General features: G+C 39.2%; 1 protein-coding gene across 6 annotated transcripts in view; it reads right to left on the reverse strand.

Moving 5' to 3' along the window:
* Positions 1-18,823, reverse strand: part of myo9aa (myosin IXAa) — an 80,024-nt gene that overhangs the window by 28,436 nt on the left and 32,765 nt on the right. For 5 of the 6 annotated variants that reach the window (XM_086070717.1, XM_086070715.1, XM_086070719.1 and 2 more), the window contains exons 3-13: positions 15,698-15,792; positions 15,519-15,581; positions 12,408-12,507; positions 9,042-9,095; positions 7,009-7,106; positions 6,642-6,762; positions 5,661-5,750; positions 4,177-4,293; positions 3,794-3,928; positions 2,317-2,438; positions 1,042-1,183 (exon numbers count right to left, since the gene is read on the reverse strand). In XM_086070717.1, the coding sequence (XP_085926843.1) occupies positions 1,042-1,183; positions 2,317-2,438; positions 3,794-3,928; positions 4,177-4,293; positions 5,661-5,750; positions 6,642-6,762; positions 7,009-7,106; positions 9,042-9,095; positions 12,408-12,507; positions 15,519-15,581; positions 15,698-15,792 (1,137 nt within the window). The remainder of the gene's footprint in view (positions 1-1,041; positions 1,184-2,316; positions 2,439-3,793; positions 3,929-4,176; positions 4,294-5,660; positions 5,751-6,641; positions 6,763-7,008; positions 7,107-9,041; positions 9,096-12,407; positions 12,508-15,518; positions 15,582-15,697; positions 15,793-18,823) is intronic. The other variant, XM_086070714.1, reaches the window with a different exon arrangement.

Consider the following 18,823-nt stretch of genomic DNA (forward strand, 5'->3'; position numbering starts at 1 on the left):
GCATACTATGCTACATGCTGTAGAATGAAAATGACATCATAATTGCTCAGGGCTGAGGTAACAACCAATCACGACTCACGCTTCACAAAAGAGGTGAGCCGTGATTGGTTGTTACCTGTGCCCCTGAGCATCTGTGATTTCATTTTCAATCAACAGCAAGTGGCAAAATGGCCGCACCTAGAGCTGGATTAAAGCGGGTGGATTTTGCATCTTAACTCATATTCTACAAACACAATATTAACTCATTTGCTCCCAAAAACGTATCAATACATTATATTTTAAATATTACCAGTGTCCCAAAGACGTATTTATATATATTTTTTATGCTAGAGCATACAGAAGGCTTTGATGCAGCCTCTGGACTGCAGAGAACGGTTGAAGAAATAGTAGTTATGACTAAAACGGCCAGCGGGTGGCAGTTGAGTATAAGAGATCAACCAGGGCCATGTTGCAAACAAGCTATTTCCCCCCCACAGTTTAAAACAGATTTGTTAATAATGATGAAATTTAGCTATATTTTAATGCTAATTGCTGCAAAACGGAAACAGATTCAAAAAAAAAATCCTGATGAAAGAATGGGCTCTAATCTTTCTTTTGGTAGGTTTCATGTTTTTATAGCAATAGAACACAATATTTTGTGGGCCTTGCAAAATCAGTCAAAATCCAGTAAAACAGCCGAGAGCGAAGGGGATTGCTTCAGTGAAAATGGCTGGGAGTGAATGAGGAAATCAGAATACCGCGTTTATGCTAGTGGGGCTTCATAGAACATATTTTAAGAAAATGTTTGGGTTGACTTCCCCTTTAATATTTACTGTAATTATGATTTTCCTACTGAGTGGCGATTTACACACAAAATCTAGTTACCATGATGTCATAAACACCCTAAAATTGTATTAATAAATGGCAGATTATAATGTTGTTTGTGCGTCTTCCAAGTATTATAAACAAAATTGATCAAAATGTTGGTCTTTTCGTCTCTGATAGACTTCTGGAAATTCTAACAAATCTATCGTCCAATCATAAACTGAGATTAACACTGACCTTGACACCATACTTGACCTTGCCAGCATAGTGTCGGATAATGAAGGCAGGCTCCATGACAGCAGGGAACTCGATGTACCTATTCCCGTCATGCTGCCGCTTGAATTTATCCAACAACGTCTGGTTGGTGGCTTGCGGGAAGCTGAAATCAAAGACAAGTTTTTAACACGCAACAATCTTGGCAAAGGGCACAACAATGGCTTTTGACATCTGCACTCCAAATGAAAACATCTTGAGGGAGGAGCTCTGCAAAGAAAACAGTGTTTAAAGCCACGTCGCAAACACACGCTTGGAAAAACAAACTGGCAACAGTCAACAGATTCCTGATATGTTTATCTCATTTTAAAATGATAAATGAGCAAATAACATCTTTCATCCATACAGTACAACAAGACGCCGCTACCGCCAACCACAATTTTTCCGATGAGTTAAAACGATTTGATCTTTAACCAATTGGACATTTTATCTTCTGGCACTGCAGTCATTTCAAGTCAATTGGAGCTCATACGGTCTCTTGCTCCCTTTCTTATCAAGAGCCAGAACTGCTGCGGAAAATCAACAGATTACAGGAAGAGCGGGGGAATGAGACACCAGGGGTTTTGAAATCTGAGCTCAATCAAAACAACACGGCCCCGATGCTTTGCAGCTTTTTCAAGCTGGAGGAACTTGTAGTGTCCAAATGGAGGGTCGCAATACAGTCCAGACAAAAACTGAGGATGATACAAGAAAATGATACAGACGTCACTGATCTCGGACGAGTGGGCCTGACTCACAATCTCTGTTCTACTTCACAAAGATATTTAATAGAGTTAAGATCAGAGCTCTCAGGTTTGTCCACATCCAACCACTCCTTTAAGAATCTTGCTTTTGTGAATACAGATGCACAGTCATGCAGGAACAGAAGAGGGCCTTCCCTAAACTGTTCCCATATAGGTGGAAGGATACGATTGTCCAAAATATCTTGGAAAAATGGAGATTAATGTTGCTATGGGGTGAGGCACTAAAGCATTATTCAACACATGATTCATTGTCAGTGCAATGTTCAAATTTGTTAGATAGTGGTTTGCTGGACCCTTGTTTATAAGATTAGAGCTTCAGGAGGAATCAATTTGTTACAATGTGAATGGCTGCTAAGCAAAACTTTTGCCCTGTTTCTGACTGCAATATTGTGGAAATAAACAAATACATATATATTTTTTTTTATTTGATGAGATTTGTGATTCCCCACAGGAAAAAACACACAATATTTTCCAAATAACTAAACAACGGACTCACTTGCACTCTTCATCCAAGAGGTGGAACAAAGCTGTGGGCTTCTTGCTGATGAGATTGATGCAACCTGTATTGTCAATGTAGTCGATAGTTCTCCAGCTGATGCCCTCCGCCCTGTACTCCTCCTACAGGGAACACAAACAGTATGCTCAGCACTCAACAAAACTATTCTTACAAAAATCTGAAGGTACCGCAGGCAATTTTGTGCATGTTATTTTTCCTGTGTCCATGGGAAAGAGCTTTAGTCAATAAAGACTTAATCTAGGGGATGTTTAATGAAAATCCCTGCGGTCTGTTACTCGGGATCTCATTTACTAAAATACTTAAGAGATACTCCTTACTACTGTAGAAATAAAGTGAACCCCATTTATTGCAGACCTACCCTAAATATGTGATATGTAGAGACAAACTCATGATTTAAATAAATACATAAATAAATAAATGTTTGGATTTACATCTTTCACACAATTTAAACATATCAAAACAGATATTTTAAATACAAAAAAAAAGTAAGGATATCCTGTACTTATTGTAGTGTACATACATGTTGTGGCAAGCTCCTGCTCAAGTGTGGTTATTAAGCATATTTAATGAGTTTGACTGTTCTCCTAGCAATTAATAAATGGTCGACGACTATGGCTCCCCTTCCCTACATGCAAGGGCATTTAATACAGTAAGTATACTATAAAAAAAACAAAAAACGAATGATGAAATGCAATATAATGGAGCACAATATATAAATACACATTTTTAACACATAAGAGTTAAATATCGCTGGTGTCGGAACCTTGTACCTCCAAAATCGTCACTTTTCAGGAGAGCCATTAAAATTGTATCATAAAAAGAACAAGCCATTTTCAACACTTTAGAATTGTCATCCATCCATCCATTTTCCTAACCGCTAATAATTCATAAAATGTCTCCCACACGTGTGGATTGACCAAAAGTATAGATGTGACTTATGAGGTTTTGGCCCCATGCCAGCGATCCATTATTACCTTCCAGCTGTTGCCCTTTTGGATATACAGAGAGGAATTTAATTAATACTCATTCTCTTTTTGTGTATCCTGCTCCTAAATAAGGGGAACAAGTTCATTTTTCTAATAATCACTTTATAGCAATCCTAGGAAATCACAATGGGGCATGCCTTGTGAGCTATTTTTAGAACAGAACGCAGGTGACTTAAGTGGTCCTTGGGGCTTGCCCATGGACACCATGTTGGTGACCACTGGATTAGATGCATGGCACACACAGGCATTATGAAATGCCATGCATCATTTTAGGGGGATTTGGTGGATATCCGGTATAGATGGGATGCACACAAGCAGTTATTTTTAGTAGTTTATCTAAAACTGAAAGCCAACTGTGCCATGTGGCAATGACGAAGGTTTCCTCTACAAATAAATAAGGAAGAGATTATATTCAAAGTTTAAGAAGGCATTTCATAAAAAATGTATCAAGGTCTTAATGACGTGCTCACCTGTTCCAGTTTGAAGGTGTGCTGATTGAAGTAGTGCTGGAGACGCTCATTGGCAAAGTTGATGCAGAACTGCTCAAAGCTGTTGTTCTCATAGTCTTCAAAACCAAAAATGTCCAACACTCCGATGGACAGGATCTATGAGACCATAAAATGCTTGTTTGGATTCATTTAGCAATTGAAATTCGTCAAATCATCTGAAAAAACAGTTACTTCGCTCTGTGTATCTGTTTTCTATAGAGGAGCCTGGAACCTAGCCTGACTGGCTTTGGGCACGAGACAGGGTACACAACCAAACCCATCACACTCATTTCAAGCCCGACTCTGCCTATATTTATCATGTGCTGTTATGCTGGTATCCATCTCTCTACTCTCTAGTTCCCTACCTTGGTGGGTTCATCCAGGTCCTTGATGTTGAGCAGAGCATGGTTGATTCTGAAGACGATCCAGTCAAAGAGTGCACTGTACAGCGACTTTGCCATGGAGTCTCGAACTGTACCCGCCTGCATGTACAAACACAAACATACAGTAAGGTATAGTAAGTAATGTTCAAGGCTTTGGCTTATTCAAGGCCACTTAAACAGGATTTAAACCGCTTCATGCTTATATGCTGTTTTTATTTACTATTATGTCTTCTTTTTTTTTTCATTTCATGGGCTTTTCTTCTTTTTTTTTAGCTACAATGAATGGTTTAAATAAAAGAACAAACACAAAGTGCAAACAAATATTGCATGCATGCCAAATTAAATGACAATGTCTGAATATATGTATACTATGTATAGCTCGATACTGTATTTAAATATCTCAACATAAACTCTGTTTAAACAAACTTTTTCATAAACAGTGAGGTCATTTAATGACAGGCCTCTTGTCAAATTATCCAGGATAAATAATCGAATTCACATTTCTGATGGAAAGCTTTGACCTTTCAGAAGTAAAGGTGAGACTGTCTTTAAAAAGAAAACAAACTTTAGATTGGTGACTCAAAGCAACAGCTCCCTTTTTTCCTCAAAATAATCGACCAAGTAAGATATCCTTTGAAAGCCTTAATCCAAATATCTGAATCATGAATCGAGCAACACATCAATTTAAAGCTGTACAAACGGTCTCTCCCTCTCACTTTCTCTAATCAGTGATAATCTTTTCATTATTTAGAGGAAGTCTGACTCAAAACATTCCAAATTGGAACAACTTCATAACTCTTTCTCCGATATCTTTGGGGTTTTAACACGAACACATTTATTTAACATGCAATCACATTCATAATTGAAGTCTTTTAAAGATTACACATATTAGGGAATCAAAAAATATTTGGGCAATTACCGGTGTTGCAAATTTAAGACAGCTCTGGCATAAACCTGACGTTGGGTGGTGATCTAATCCATTTGTTAAGCCATGAAAGTCCATGTTGTCCTTTCCCTCATTCGGATTGCTCTCATCTGCAGACCACGACTTTTGTTTGTTTGCTAAGCAGGGTTTCCAATGAAAACTGTACAACAGCTTGAAATGCCTTCCCGTCTCTAAACACACTAACACACTGTGCGTGTGTGCATATGTGCGTGCGTGTGCGTGTGCGCTCTCTCTCGGGTTTGTGATTCGTGTGCGGCCATAGCCTGGTGGAGCAGTTGTAAGAGTGCAAGAGGAGATCCGGTATGGGTCCAAGTTGTCCTGTAAACATGGCCAGGTCAGCCTGGAGAGCCGAGGCCGTTATTGAGTTGGCAACGCGCCTCCAGACACACTACACACCAAGACACGCTGAGCATATTCGACGTACTTAACCACAATCTGCTTTAAGTCATCTGTACATTCTGTACACACATGGCTGCCCATAATATTTACTTATGGTTGATCCAAATGGAGAATTCCTCACCTCTGCCAGTTTGTAAGGGACAATCAGCTTTTCACCCACAGTAATGGTCTTCCGTGTTGTCAGAGCTTCAATCAGCATCTCCTCTTTGACCTGACCATGACGTAAGAAAATATAATCATCCAATCTGCTTCAAGCCACAATATGCAATAATAAATCCATGATCAGGATGCCAAAATCTTTGAAAGACCTGCATTTTTACTGCTGTTTTTATTTTTTGATTATTTTCCCACGAAACATCAGGATAATATGGCTGTAACGTGTTGTAAATCTACCAAGTTTTTATGTAAATTTTTTAACATGAACATCATGCAAATAAACTTGCGATTGGGATTGGTTAGCTAGGATCCAATCATGAACCAGAAGTGTTGACATTGTCCAAATGATGCGTTTTTATTGGTTTAGACACGCAAATATGTCATGTCCAATGCAATCATCTATGGGTCCGAAGGGGTTTTAAGGAGACAAATTCACGTTATTACTTTCAATAAAGATGGACAGTCATGTTTAATCTGAACAATAACTCAATTACCTAATGCTCCACAAACAAGTTATCTAGTGTCCAGATCATATTTGTGAAATAGATAGACGAATAGAGCAAAAAACAGTACAGAGCATAGCATAAAAATAAGGCTCCCATAGACTCACTGAACAATGAAGGATTATCATAGTTAGCTTAAAACAATGACCAAAATATATTTTGCATGTTTAAATGATGACTCTCAGAAAGACACACAGCACTGTTTCAAGATCTCATATTTCCCCTACAAAAAGTATGGAAGAAAACCATCTTGCTTCAGTTGTGTTCAACTTCATGCTTAAATCTTGGTGTTGGGATAAGCAATTCTAATTGTTTACATTTAACCTCTTGACTTTTGGCAACAACAAAAAAAACATGTAGCAGATGTCAATTCCACATTGTCAGTATCCATGTTGATTAGTCTAAGCAGACGTAAGTGCTTGCACAACATGATCTAGTAGTACCTGAAGGAGTTCTGAAACCACCGGCAACACCTCTGGGTTACAGATGTCAATAGAGTCATCCCTTTTCCTCTTGTAGCGAATATTGCCTAGATGGAGGATGGCTGATAGCAAAGAGAAGATCCTAAAAGAAAAGTTGATGTGGTTTAAATAACACTGTGTATGTACTGTACAATGTCAATTGCATTGATTATGGGAGTGCTAGAGCACTGGACTTTATAACTATTGAAACACATGCAAGCAGTACTGCTATAATTTTGACCAAGTTAAGACTTTTTGGGGCAAACCAGAACCAGTCATTAACACACATTCCATGTATGTTACAACTAGTGTGCGTCTGTGCATGGGTGGCTGTGCATCCATCACTCACTGTTTTCGCGTGTAAGGAAGAAAGCCCACCATCTCCATCCCCAGCTGAAGCCTCTCAAAGTCGTGCTTCAAATCCTCTCCTTCAACTGTGAAGCAGTCCTGCAAAATGTGGAAACCAGGAGTCATCACTCTCACTGACACTACGTCTAATGGCAACTTGCGGTGAAGTGGACAAGCACTTACTGATACTGTTGAAATAAACAGTGCATACATGTTGTTGTTTACAGTCTCTTGCTAAGATGTTTATGAAGCGGACTTTTGTTTAGACTGGAGAGTGAAGGAGAAAAATGGTGGCCTGAAGCATAATCAGGACGCAAACAAAAGAGCAACACTGTGGTCTGATGTGCGGAACAACAGTGGAGATGATGTTAGTTTCCCTTTGGAGCGTGCTCATAAGATGGATAACAACTGAGAGGAACGTTGAATGGCTGCAAAATTAGGAAGACAATTTCATACATAATACAAAAATATTATATAACAAATTACACTTGTTGCCAAATGTTTCACCAAATTAAATTGATTATTACCACGAAAAGTGAGCTGTTGCCTACCCCTGCTGACTTAGTGCTCCAGACAGGGTCCACCCTAGATTGGTGGTTAGCCAATCAAAGGGCATATAAACATTCACATCCACATTCACACCTGGACAATTAACCTAACATGTACTGTATGCTTTTGGAATGTGGGAAGGAAGCCGGAGTAGCAGAAAACATGCAAACTCCACAAAGAAGGCAGAGGTAAAGATTCAAACACAGACCATCAGAATTGTAGCCATTAGTTCCATGATGTGTAACATTCCTATTTTAATGCCCTTTCTTTTTTTCTCACTAAACAAACTAAAATCACACTCTCATCCTTACAGAAATCTTTGAATGACAAAAATTGGTCATGAGATAGAGTGTACTATTGTAGCTAGAGATTGTGAGCGAATCATTTAACCTGAGAAAAGAGTACCGTATGTTTTAACAAGCAAAATGTTATTTTTTAAAAGTGCTGACGTTATCCATTCTTGGGACTAGCAGCTGTGATTTTTTAATCAGATCCAGTGAGAAGAGGTGTGACTTTGGACAAATAACTCCTCCTCACATGTAAACATTCCATAGTTCACCTGCTTTCTAATGAGTGAACACCTTACACAAACATAAGGGTGTGCTATGCTACTTTTCTATACTCAATAAATTAGAATACCATATTTGGCCTAGATCTCAAGTCAATACAGCATGTTAAAGTTGTGCTCAAAGTGGGTATCTACATCTTGGGCTGGCAACAAAACTGCGGCAACCATCTATCATGTTAAAGAAAACATCTCTACGATGGTTTCCATTCCCCTGAGAAATCTACACCATAATCAATTAAAATTGTTGTCATAGCAAATGAGGGTGCAAATAGGGTTGACCTACTAATGATGAGAATTAAGAGTAACTTTGTTTCTACATAAGGAACTTAAAATTATCTTTTAAAACAATGTCCTGTTTTGGACGAGCAGGACCCACCTCCCTCTATTCACCCAACGTGTTACTTTCCTCTCTTCCAAGCTCAAGGTGGGTAAAACGTGTGCATTAAGACTTGTTGGTTGTTTTTTGGATTTGAAATCCATCATTTGTGACACCGGTCCTGGTCGTTTTCTGAAATACCTTTGTAAATGCTCCGCAGGCAAGGTGTGCCTTCCGAAAAACTCAAGGTTACACCAAACAAATACGTTCCTGCAGGTCAAGTTCAATGTATTTAAGCAACTTAATAGTGAGGACTTTATTTCTGGAGTGTGGAAAAATTTACTACCAACATACAAAAACATGACATTGTCCAAAAAAAGGATTGCAGAGGAGGGATCCACATTGGTCAGGATATGACTAGACATACCAACATCATTCCAACTGGCAACAACAGGGAAAGTAAACACAGATCAAAACATAACCCAAAGCAAACCAGGGAATATCTAAAAAATAAATAAATAAATGAAGCAGGAAAGCAATGCGCAGTGGCTTCTATGGCTTCTATTACACGTACGTGTACAACTGACACTCAGATACTGACCGCTTCACTCTCACAGTAACTGTCCCAGTGCAGTCGGTGGGTTCTCTTTGTCATCTGGAAATGTTAAGGTAGAGTTGACAGGGCATGAGGTTAGAATTAGACAGCAGCATTCCATCATGACATAATCCATTATAGACTTGAACACGTACTGCATACAACGCAGGTTACTAACAATAATGAACATGCAGTTAAACATGAGAAATGGTTGGACGTCACATACACGTACAGGCTTTGACATACACGTACAGACATTAAATAAAGGCTGTTGAACACTGGTTTTAGAGCAAAAACAACAGCAGTTTTTTCCAAAGCCCACTATGAGTTTTTATGATTTATTCCCTACGTTTAAAGCAGCTAATCGTTACCGATTGGTTAGATGGCAGGGTGCTTTGTAGGTGTATCTTGTCCCCCGCCAAGCTAAGCACGGGACGATGAATATAATGATTACAAATTGCCGCATGTCGTCGGCCGGCGTGGGCAATGCTCTCACCCATCGATGGACGATTATGATTTGGCGCATGTCGTTGGCAATCCAACCTATCCACCATCCGACCCCCACGTCGACAAATAGGATTTGCTGCATGTCGATCATCGAATTTTGCTCCTAGTCCACCCCTGGCCCCCAAGCTTAGCAAGTTTTCTAGATGATGTGAAAATAAATGCTCACCTCTCTTTGTAATGACAATAGTAACAAATTCATATCAAAATTAGCCTGTAATTCAAAACACTATCCCAATTCTTAGAATGACTGCCAACTGACAATTTTTCCATTTTGGAAATTAACTTCAATTAAATCTAATTTTAATGTTTAGAATATTTTCCTCTGTTGGTTGCAGCCAAGTAGTAACAACCACTTAGTGTCAAATGCTTGAAAACATGAAAATAAAGAAATAATTCCCCAAATTCAAAATGATTCATCTATTATTCGATCCACCGCTAATTGCTACTTGAAAAAGATAACTTGGCAAGACACAAACAAAGTCCACTATTCATTCTCATTGCAACATGAAGCTATTGGTCAGAGACTAATTACACTGTAGACTATTGTTGTATTCTTAGTTTGCTGTACATGTTGTCAACATCTTATCAGTTCAAGTCTTATGTCTTAAAAACCTACTGTAGTCTCCTTTAGTTGCACTACTGTATTACACCGATGATTTGTTGGCAAAGACTCTAATCTACATTTATAAAATTCCAAATCAGACCTTGTTTTTCAAGCGTATGGTGACTGCTATTATGGTGATTTTAATTATCGTCTAATAAAAACTATGGAGAGAAAAAAGCAATCACTAGAAAACTCATAGTTTGCTTGGGCAACACGTGTCAGTCTTTAGAATTAAGAGTAATGCATAAGAAGCAAAATGCAAAACAGCCATTTTGTCAGCCTGACAATATCAGGGTCCAATGAAAACATAGTTATGAATGTGGACAAACGAGTGCTAATTCCTTGTGTGTAGTCTGAAAACAGGGTGCCTTCACTTTGCCGCCATGAGGGGGTTGTCAATCTGAAATCTGTTCAAGAGTGTGTATATATTTAGCCTTCACGGACGGAAAAGACAGAAGGGGAGCAAGCAGCATTCAAAAGACAGGAAGAAGATTATGAAGAGAGTGCAAGAATGTGGCAGAATTTATGTATGCATGTGTGTTTGTGCGTGCAGTTCAGGGGTGAGGAGGAATGAACGGAATTCCCTGCTCCTCTCAGCGTAGGCGTTAAGATTTCATAGGAGGGCAGGAAGTCGCCGGTAGTCATGGCGTGGCTGTCAAAGCTCTGAGGTAGTGACATGTTTGAAACAACATGTTTCACACAACATCCACATTATGTAAGTGTGCCATGTATGTGCCGTTCTTTCATACTCGCACTAAGTGAAACCTGTTTTGCTGATGAGCCAAAGCACAATTACCATTTGTTGGCATGTATTTGTCAGTGGTGGAGTAAGCATAAGGGAGTGTGTGTGTGTGTGTGCGTGTGTGTGTCTGCATGCATGTCACAGATGGATCTAAGTTACAGTATATTATTATTGCAACCACAATAATGGCATACAAGAAAATACACAAAATAAAGCAATAAAGCAAAAATCTAACAGGTGAATTGAGAGGAACAAGTGGAGTCAGTAGTCAGGGTTCTATCCAAATGTTTAGAAAATTTTAAGCAAATTTTGTGAAAAGCGCAAAACGGACATGCGACTTATGCCCGTTTCCATCCGCTCTACTTCTGCGAATATGCGAGATGACTTTGTAGTGACGGAACTTTGGGACAATGAGGAGTTCCAGGTGGGAATGTTGGTTTTGACGGACTGATTGGAAGTTGTTTATCTTGTTGGCTTCCCTCCCGCATCGTCGCGTAGTTACATTGACAGCTGATGTTAATAAAGCCATCTAAAATTGCATTCATGTTTTTTTTCTTTAATTAATTAGAAAAAAGAATCGTGTTTCTTCGTCTCCTCAAACATATCTTACTTTATCATCCGCCATTTATTGTGACTACAAACGTGCGTGTGACGTAATATCGGTCAAAACATGTGACGTATATCCAGTCTTCAAGTGGCAAAAACGGTTTCCATCGCCAAAATGCGCATTTTCCTTTTTCCATACGCTTCAAAAACCACCCCCTCCAAGCGTAAAAACATTTTTGCAAATTTTGGGCTTTTTTTTTCACATTTCTGGCCTTTCCATTCAGTTTCTTGTTCGCAATTCTTGAAAATTTGAATAAAAATAGGTGGATGGAAACCCACCTATTGTTTGTTTGTGTATGTGTGCGTGCCTGTGTGTAGTTTTCCAACGACACTAACAGACAACAAGCTTATCTCTTAAAAAAGTGAAAACACAAACATACCACTCCCAGACAACATTAGTTTTCTATCAACTGATCCAACAAAACCTCAACCTTCATCAGACCTAAAAATAAAGTGTAGGAAATTCCCAGCGTGAGCATCATCTTTTATTAAGTGGAAATTTAAAGAAAAGCATAAATAGAAAGTTTCCTGTATCTCACTGAGCAACAAATGCATGCAAAATTGCGACCGTAGCTAATTTGGGGTTTTCGTCAGGGTTCGTAAAAGGTTTCAAAAAGATCTTCACAGACAGTGAAAGATTGTCTGAATATGTTCAAAATGTATTTGCGACAAGTAAAAGCTGTCTGTGAACATCTTACAAATCCTGATGAAAACCCTAAATTCTCTACGTTCACAAGCATTCACCGCTCAGTGTGATACTAGCTTTATCGACTTTCAGATTTGTAAAAAGGCCGATGCCAATATCTGTCAAAATGCCAAATATTGGCAACGATAATCACCCCAGCTGATAATCGGTCTATCCCTACTTAAGATGAAACGCTTTTCTTTCTGGGATAGTAACAATAAGTCCTACCTGACTGAGGTAATGGTATTCTTCAGGTTTCATGAGGTGAAAGGCTGTCCTTTCTTCTTCACTCGCTCCTGCCAGCAGGTAGTAAAACACATGGTAGTTTCTGAAGGACACAAGAGAGGCAACCTCAATTCATGTATTTTGTTCAACTCAAAAACCAGGGATGACATTTCCATCTGCAGCAAAGGTGACATTTATGTTCCCTTTTCAGGTGCTTCATAGTTACCGAAACAGAAGAAAAAACTTATGTTTTTTTCAAAGATGGGAAAAAAAATTATTTACACGATCACAAGTGCAGATTGGCTTTGGTTTTAAATGATTAAAATCAAATTGGTTGCTGAACTTTTATTTTTATTTTTTTGCAAACAAGTAAAGCGTGTTAACGATTACACGCCACTCACACTTTAGCAACAGATGTAGATCAGAGGATGATGGAAATTTAGTCAACATTCTCCACACCAAGATTAAAATCAAGTTCAACACAGGCTGAGAGCCTATAAAAAGCTGCTTTCTGCATTTGTTTCCTTACTAGTAGTAAGACAATTCAGCATACTAGAAGAATGACTAGGGCACACTTGGAGAAAGATGAGTCAAAGTCAACCTCGTAATGTTTTTGCCATTATTAATGCCAATTTTGGCCAGTAACTAAACCTAACTAGTAAACTATATTGTGCAGCACTAGTGACACTACTAGGTCCAAATTGTAGACATGTGTGATGCATTTGTACTTTATAGGAAGCCAAAACTATTTTAGTGGCGATTCATAACTTAAATCACAGTTGCACGATGTGGCGATGTCGCAAACTATAGCCATTCAATAATTCAGGTATTTGTTTTCTTCTGTTTTAGGCCACACATAATTGTATACGTACACAATTACTGTATATAGGAGACGAAACTACAAACACATATAATATACATTCTCAATTACATGTGACTCTATCTGCTGCCATTCAAAGCTTTCAAGATATTCCAATCTCCTGATTCTCTGACCGGAATCAATGGTCCGTAATGGCCGCTTCAGTCAGTGTAAATTCTCCACATTAATGTAGACCAAAATACATACACCTTAGCCGCTCACTCATGTCTCTGCTCTAAGTATGCGGGGATGAGTGGCCAACTATAATTTTTTTTGCGATGTTCGGTTCAGGTCCGAGTCGGGTTCGGAAGTGTCACACAGCGTACTAGCCTGGCAGTAGCCAGATTGATTTGTGCTCCACTCGAGGGAGTTCTCTACAATATCAGTCTGTGACTGCTCCACGTTGATTTGCTCGAGAAAGGCGGGGCAATCTGTACAACACATCGAGCTGATTGGACGAAGCAGAATCGTGTGCACGTTTGTTTCGACCAATCACGGCAAAGGATGAAAATGTCGTTACCGAAATGCGACTTTTGTGACAAGCTGATATCATGGCGTTGAGTTTATGTTGTCGGTTTTGCAATGGTGATATGCGGATACAAGAGCCAAATTCAGCGAGAACAGAATTAATTGCAGCGTCCACGCATTCATCCACCGGTGTCGCCATGTTTGGTTTGTTTCTTTCCATGGCTTCTTGTTTCCGTCACAGCTGCATATCCCGCCCCCGAATACAATGTCGCTCAGTGATTGGTGGTTCGTATCGGTGGAAATAGATGGGAGCGGTACTAGATGTATTCTCAGGAATTTGTGAACTCACAAATACCGCGAGAATACATCTTGCGAGAGGTTAACAGTGTACGGCAGCCCTAAAAATCTGATTTGGAAGCGGTATTATCGTAAGCCACTGAAATGATGCACTTAATGCATTTAAATATATCAATCAAATAATTTATATAAATGTGTCCGATATCTTTGAAAAGTGGCTACTTGTACAGTAAGTGCTTTATGAATGCCTACTGACTGGGCCTAGTTGGGCATACTAGTGTTACTAGCACAGTAGTTTACTATCAAGGTTTAATGCAGGCCAAAGGTGTTAGTAGTGAAGTGTTACCAGCAAGACTGTTCTTCAATAGTTTGCCCTTTTTGTTCCACTCGTGCGGTGAATGCTTGGTTTAATCATTTTAATCTAATCTCTTTACAGGATTTTATTATGATTTTTGCCATGTGTTAATATTTTGTTACTCTTTCTGTAATGCTTTTAACGTTTTATATAATGCACTTTGAATTGTTTTGTACATGAAATGTGCTATACTAATAAACTTGCCTTGTCTTACTAGCATAGGACAAAGACTGTTCATGGACCTTAAGCTGAATATCAATGATATTGAATAAATGCCCAACGGTTTGAAAGGTCTACTACAATGTCAATAACTACTGTTATTGTTTGCGTTTATACCGATGTACATCGAGAAATATATATATATATATATATATATATTTTTTTTAAAGATGTTTAACAGGAAATGTTAATTTTGGTTATTGGTTTACAACTATGGCATTTATTCAGTATAGTATTTATTTGGTGAAAATGATTGATACTTTCACAACTTGTAGGGTAAATATTTTATGCCAATGGTTTATCACACTATCAACACTACACAGAATGTTCAATTGCCCAATGACTGTTTTAACATTCAATTGTTACACAAACTGGGGGGGCAATTGTTTCTTTCAGTTACTAAGATATGAGTGAGCATGTGCTGGAAAAGGTGCACTTGTCCTCTGACATCATCTAGGAGCATTACAAAAAAGTGCAAACATTTTATGGGTCTGGAGTCAGCAATCCATCTCATTAAGGAACGGCTAGCGTGGGGCCCACAATGAGCCCCCATGGTGAGGTTAACCCTCACTAAAACTTCTAGTCAGCAGGCCACCACATTAGTGTCAAGCTTGACTTTGAACTGAATGTGCTCAATGAATCACACTGGTTGGCCCACACAACAGTGTTACTAAGACCTTTTGCCAGATTTAAAGTCAATATTTGTTAATTAAGAGAAAAACAGGATGGCATTTTATGGGCAATGTGGTCCAGTGACATAAAAGGTGGTAAGTAAGCACAAGCAAACTATAAAAGGATTAAAGTACCTGTTTCTGACATTCAAAGTTGGAGTTTTCTTGTGGTGACTTTCACCACACATTACACAATGATCCCCATGGAACTTCCTGTGACACATATCGGTATGATTTGCACTTACCGCTCATTGTGCTCCTGATAGACCAGCCTCGACTTCTCCAAAAGGTACTTCTCCACATATGCTCTGAAATGATGATATATATATTAAAAAACAAACAAAAAAAAACATCAACAACAACAACATTGATTTAGTTTATCATCATCATCATCAAGTAAAATGCACATTTTCTGGGTCCTTACCCCCTCACAGTTCCACTTTCCTGGTAGTTGACCTGGATGAATTTGCCAAAGCGGCTTGAGTTGTTATTGTGGGCTGTCTTCGCATTGCCAAATGCCTGAAGAGGAAAGAGAGGGAAACATGGTGGTGAGAACAAACCCTAAGTAGCGCAAACATAGGCGCAGTAACAGGACAAGTAGCAAAAGAGACACCTTGTACAATCTGATACTTTAGTGCCAGAGATCAAGGGAGATTTGTTTTGAGATTTGATGTTTGAAGCAGAATGGCCGCGTAAAGAACTCATTTGCAGGCCAGGCATACATGGAGTTTTGAATTCATGCCAAACATTGTTGAAATGCTGTCAGTCAGGATGGCGCAGAGCAGGCTTTTCCTCTTTCATAGTTTCAAACAGTGTCAGTCGGAGACACATTAATAACATGGTTTTAGGGTCTATTTAAAATCAGAGAAAAACAAATTGGCAGTGTAAGCTTGGCTTTGCACTACTGTTAGAAAAAACATGATTAATGGGGTCCGTGTTGCCATGTGGAACACGTCGTGGTCAGATGCGAGAATATTTCCTTTTACCGCTGTTTTTGTTGTATGGCTGCCTGCAGGGGAAGGAGTTTTTCGCCCGAGATTAACCCTGCAGTTATTTGTAGCTTTGCCACGAGTAAACAAATTCTTCTGTGAATCACAGAGTTGCTCTTTGTCTGTCTGCGGAATAAGAAAAAATCCCGTCGTGACCCAAACCTTTACTAGTGCCGTCACCTGGCTGTCTTACACGCAAACATACTCATTGTATTTTAAGTTCTTGTCAGCTCATGAAACAGCATCTAGAATCCTACCACACATGTAAAACTAAACCTCCCACAGTTAATTGGGAATTAATTAGGAAAACAACAGTGTTTACATTTAGCCTGGCTGGTTGGCTTTCCAATTTGGTGCAATGCAAGGTAATAGCACTACATTTGATGTGATAGCTACAAATTGAAACAAGTCAAGTCAAACTCACAATAGCTTGTGTCATCAGAATAAAACCATTAAAGGATCAGTGTTAGACTGTTTACTCGTGAATAATAAAACAATAATAGCAGACAGTAGTAAAAAGCGGTAGTAGCACAATAAACCAGTCAATAACTCCATTTATTGAAGCAATAATCAGGCAGGGAGTGTATGGATCATGGGTGATGACAACAGCTGGATCTGATGCAATGGTGTGACATCATACTTTTACAGGACAGAATAATCTGCCAGTGTACGGTATTCCGTCAATGAGTGTGAATAATGGTGTGGAGCTTTGTGTTGGTATTTTTCAGAAACAATCATTTTACAATCCTGCCTCTGTCTGCTTTTATAATGGTTTGTATTCTTCCCATTGTTGCACAATGACAGCCTGCTCTATTGACCAATCAATGGACTCAAGTATGGCTATTGGCTCGCCACGCCTTGGTACAAAAATGACTAAAGCAGGAGTAAAGGAGTGTTAGCTGCTCTTGTTCTAAATGCCACTGCAGCTGAAAAAGTTGAAAAATCTTATATTGATAATTCAACGTTATCTTCAACCTTTGATAATGGGATTTGTGCAAAAACAGATGAAATAGTCTGACATGGGGGGTAATCACATCTGCCGGCATGAGTGTGTTAATACAATTTTTTGCCAAATGAAAGTTTTTGCCGGGGAAGCTGAACCTTTCCATTCAAAGGAGACCAGAAGAATTTGGAAACATTGGCCTCTCTGTTACTTTCGCATCCTGGCTCACAAACACAGGATAACCACCAGACTTGTCCTTCATGAACTTTCTCTGAAATTGCTGGAATAGGAAAGCAAGGTGGAAAAATGCATACAAATCTGTCATTATAACTGTAATTGCACACACACTTCATCACTTCCTGTTAAATGTGTGGTCTAATGACGGAATAGTTGGTATTCAGATCACTTTCTGGCTGGTTCAGGAACTCGAGGTCAGGCAAGGATAGACTACAATTAGTCAGCGTCCTTATGCGAGGTCCGACCAATAAAAAACATGCAATACTCTGCATATCTTCAGGAAAGAGGGACCATTTAGCGTTTAACATCAGTGATGCGACCTGTAGGAAGCAACTTGCATAATTGATTTATGCTGACAGCTGTATACACTATACACTATAATGCACTGTGTAATAAACAATAATTTTTCCAGGCATGAGATGCAACAACTCTGTAGGGGGCGTACAAACTAACTAGTGTACTGTATATTTCAGGGCAGGTGTGGCCAATATTGATGGGGAATCTGGTTCAAGTCATGAACTGACTGAACAATGTGGGGAAGAAAAAACAAAAAAGCATCATCTTGACGGCTTGATAGGATACGGCAACAGACCATTCATCCCCTGGACTTATGGCCAGAGTGTCCTTGAGCAAGACAGATACCCCGGCCTGACCTGCTCCTCAGGCGCTTAAATAGCAACCTGGTCCGGTGTGTGACACAAAAGAGTGTGTGTTTACTGTCTCCACAACTCTGATGGCTTTATCATGTGCATGTGTGTTCATCACAATAAAGATGATTCGTGACATGAACGCGTGTGCCATGCTTTCCTCAAAACACCTCAAGTATCAATAACTACATATAGTAGCACACTTAACACCTAGTTTAGGCATACAGTATTATAGCACCAATGTTTTTGTCTTGCTGAATAATCTCATTTTGAGTTAGGGGCCCTCTCTCATGCGAGTGAGGCAGCCCTTGGGAGCACACACAAGGCTTCTATTTTCAGCACCAAATTCATGACCAAGCAGCCAAAATACCCTCTGTCAATTAGCGCGCACGTCACAGCAGAGATATACCCAAACACGAACACCACCTCACCTACACCGTGTCTAAAACTTCACAGAGCATTGCTCAGCTGACCATTGCTTTGAAGCAGCCAAGCCATGGACAGAGAAACTCCGTGTTGGGGTGCTTATGTTCTCCATAACAGTGGGTCGGAAATTCAGAACAGCTCATTGTTTTTAAACAACGGCACCTAAAAGATTTACTTGACCTTTTCAGTTTACACTTGATGGGTGGGCAGGCATTTCACAACTATTGGTATCCAAGCAATTGAAATGTTATCCTCTCGTGGGCCCTATTTACTTTAGAGTTTCCCCTCAAATTCATTCCAATGTATTT

Source organism: Leptonotus elevatus, chromosome 3, assembly GCF_054856555.1.
Source record: "Leptonotus elevatus isolate MCC_2025b chromosome 3, RoL_Lele_1.0, whole genome shotgun sequence".
Classification (NCBI taxonomy): domain Eukaryota; kingdom Metazoa; phylum Chordata; class Actinopteri; order Syngnathiformes; family Syngnathidae; genus Leptonotus; species Leptonotus elevatus.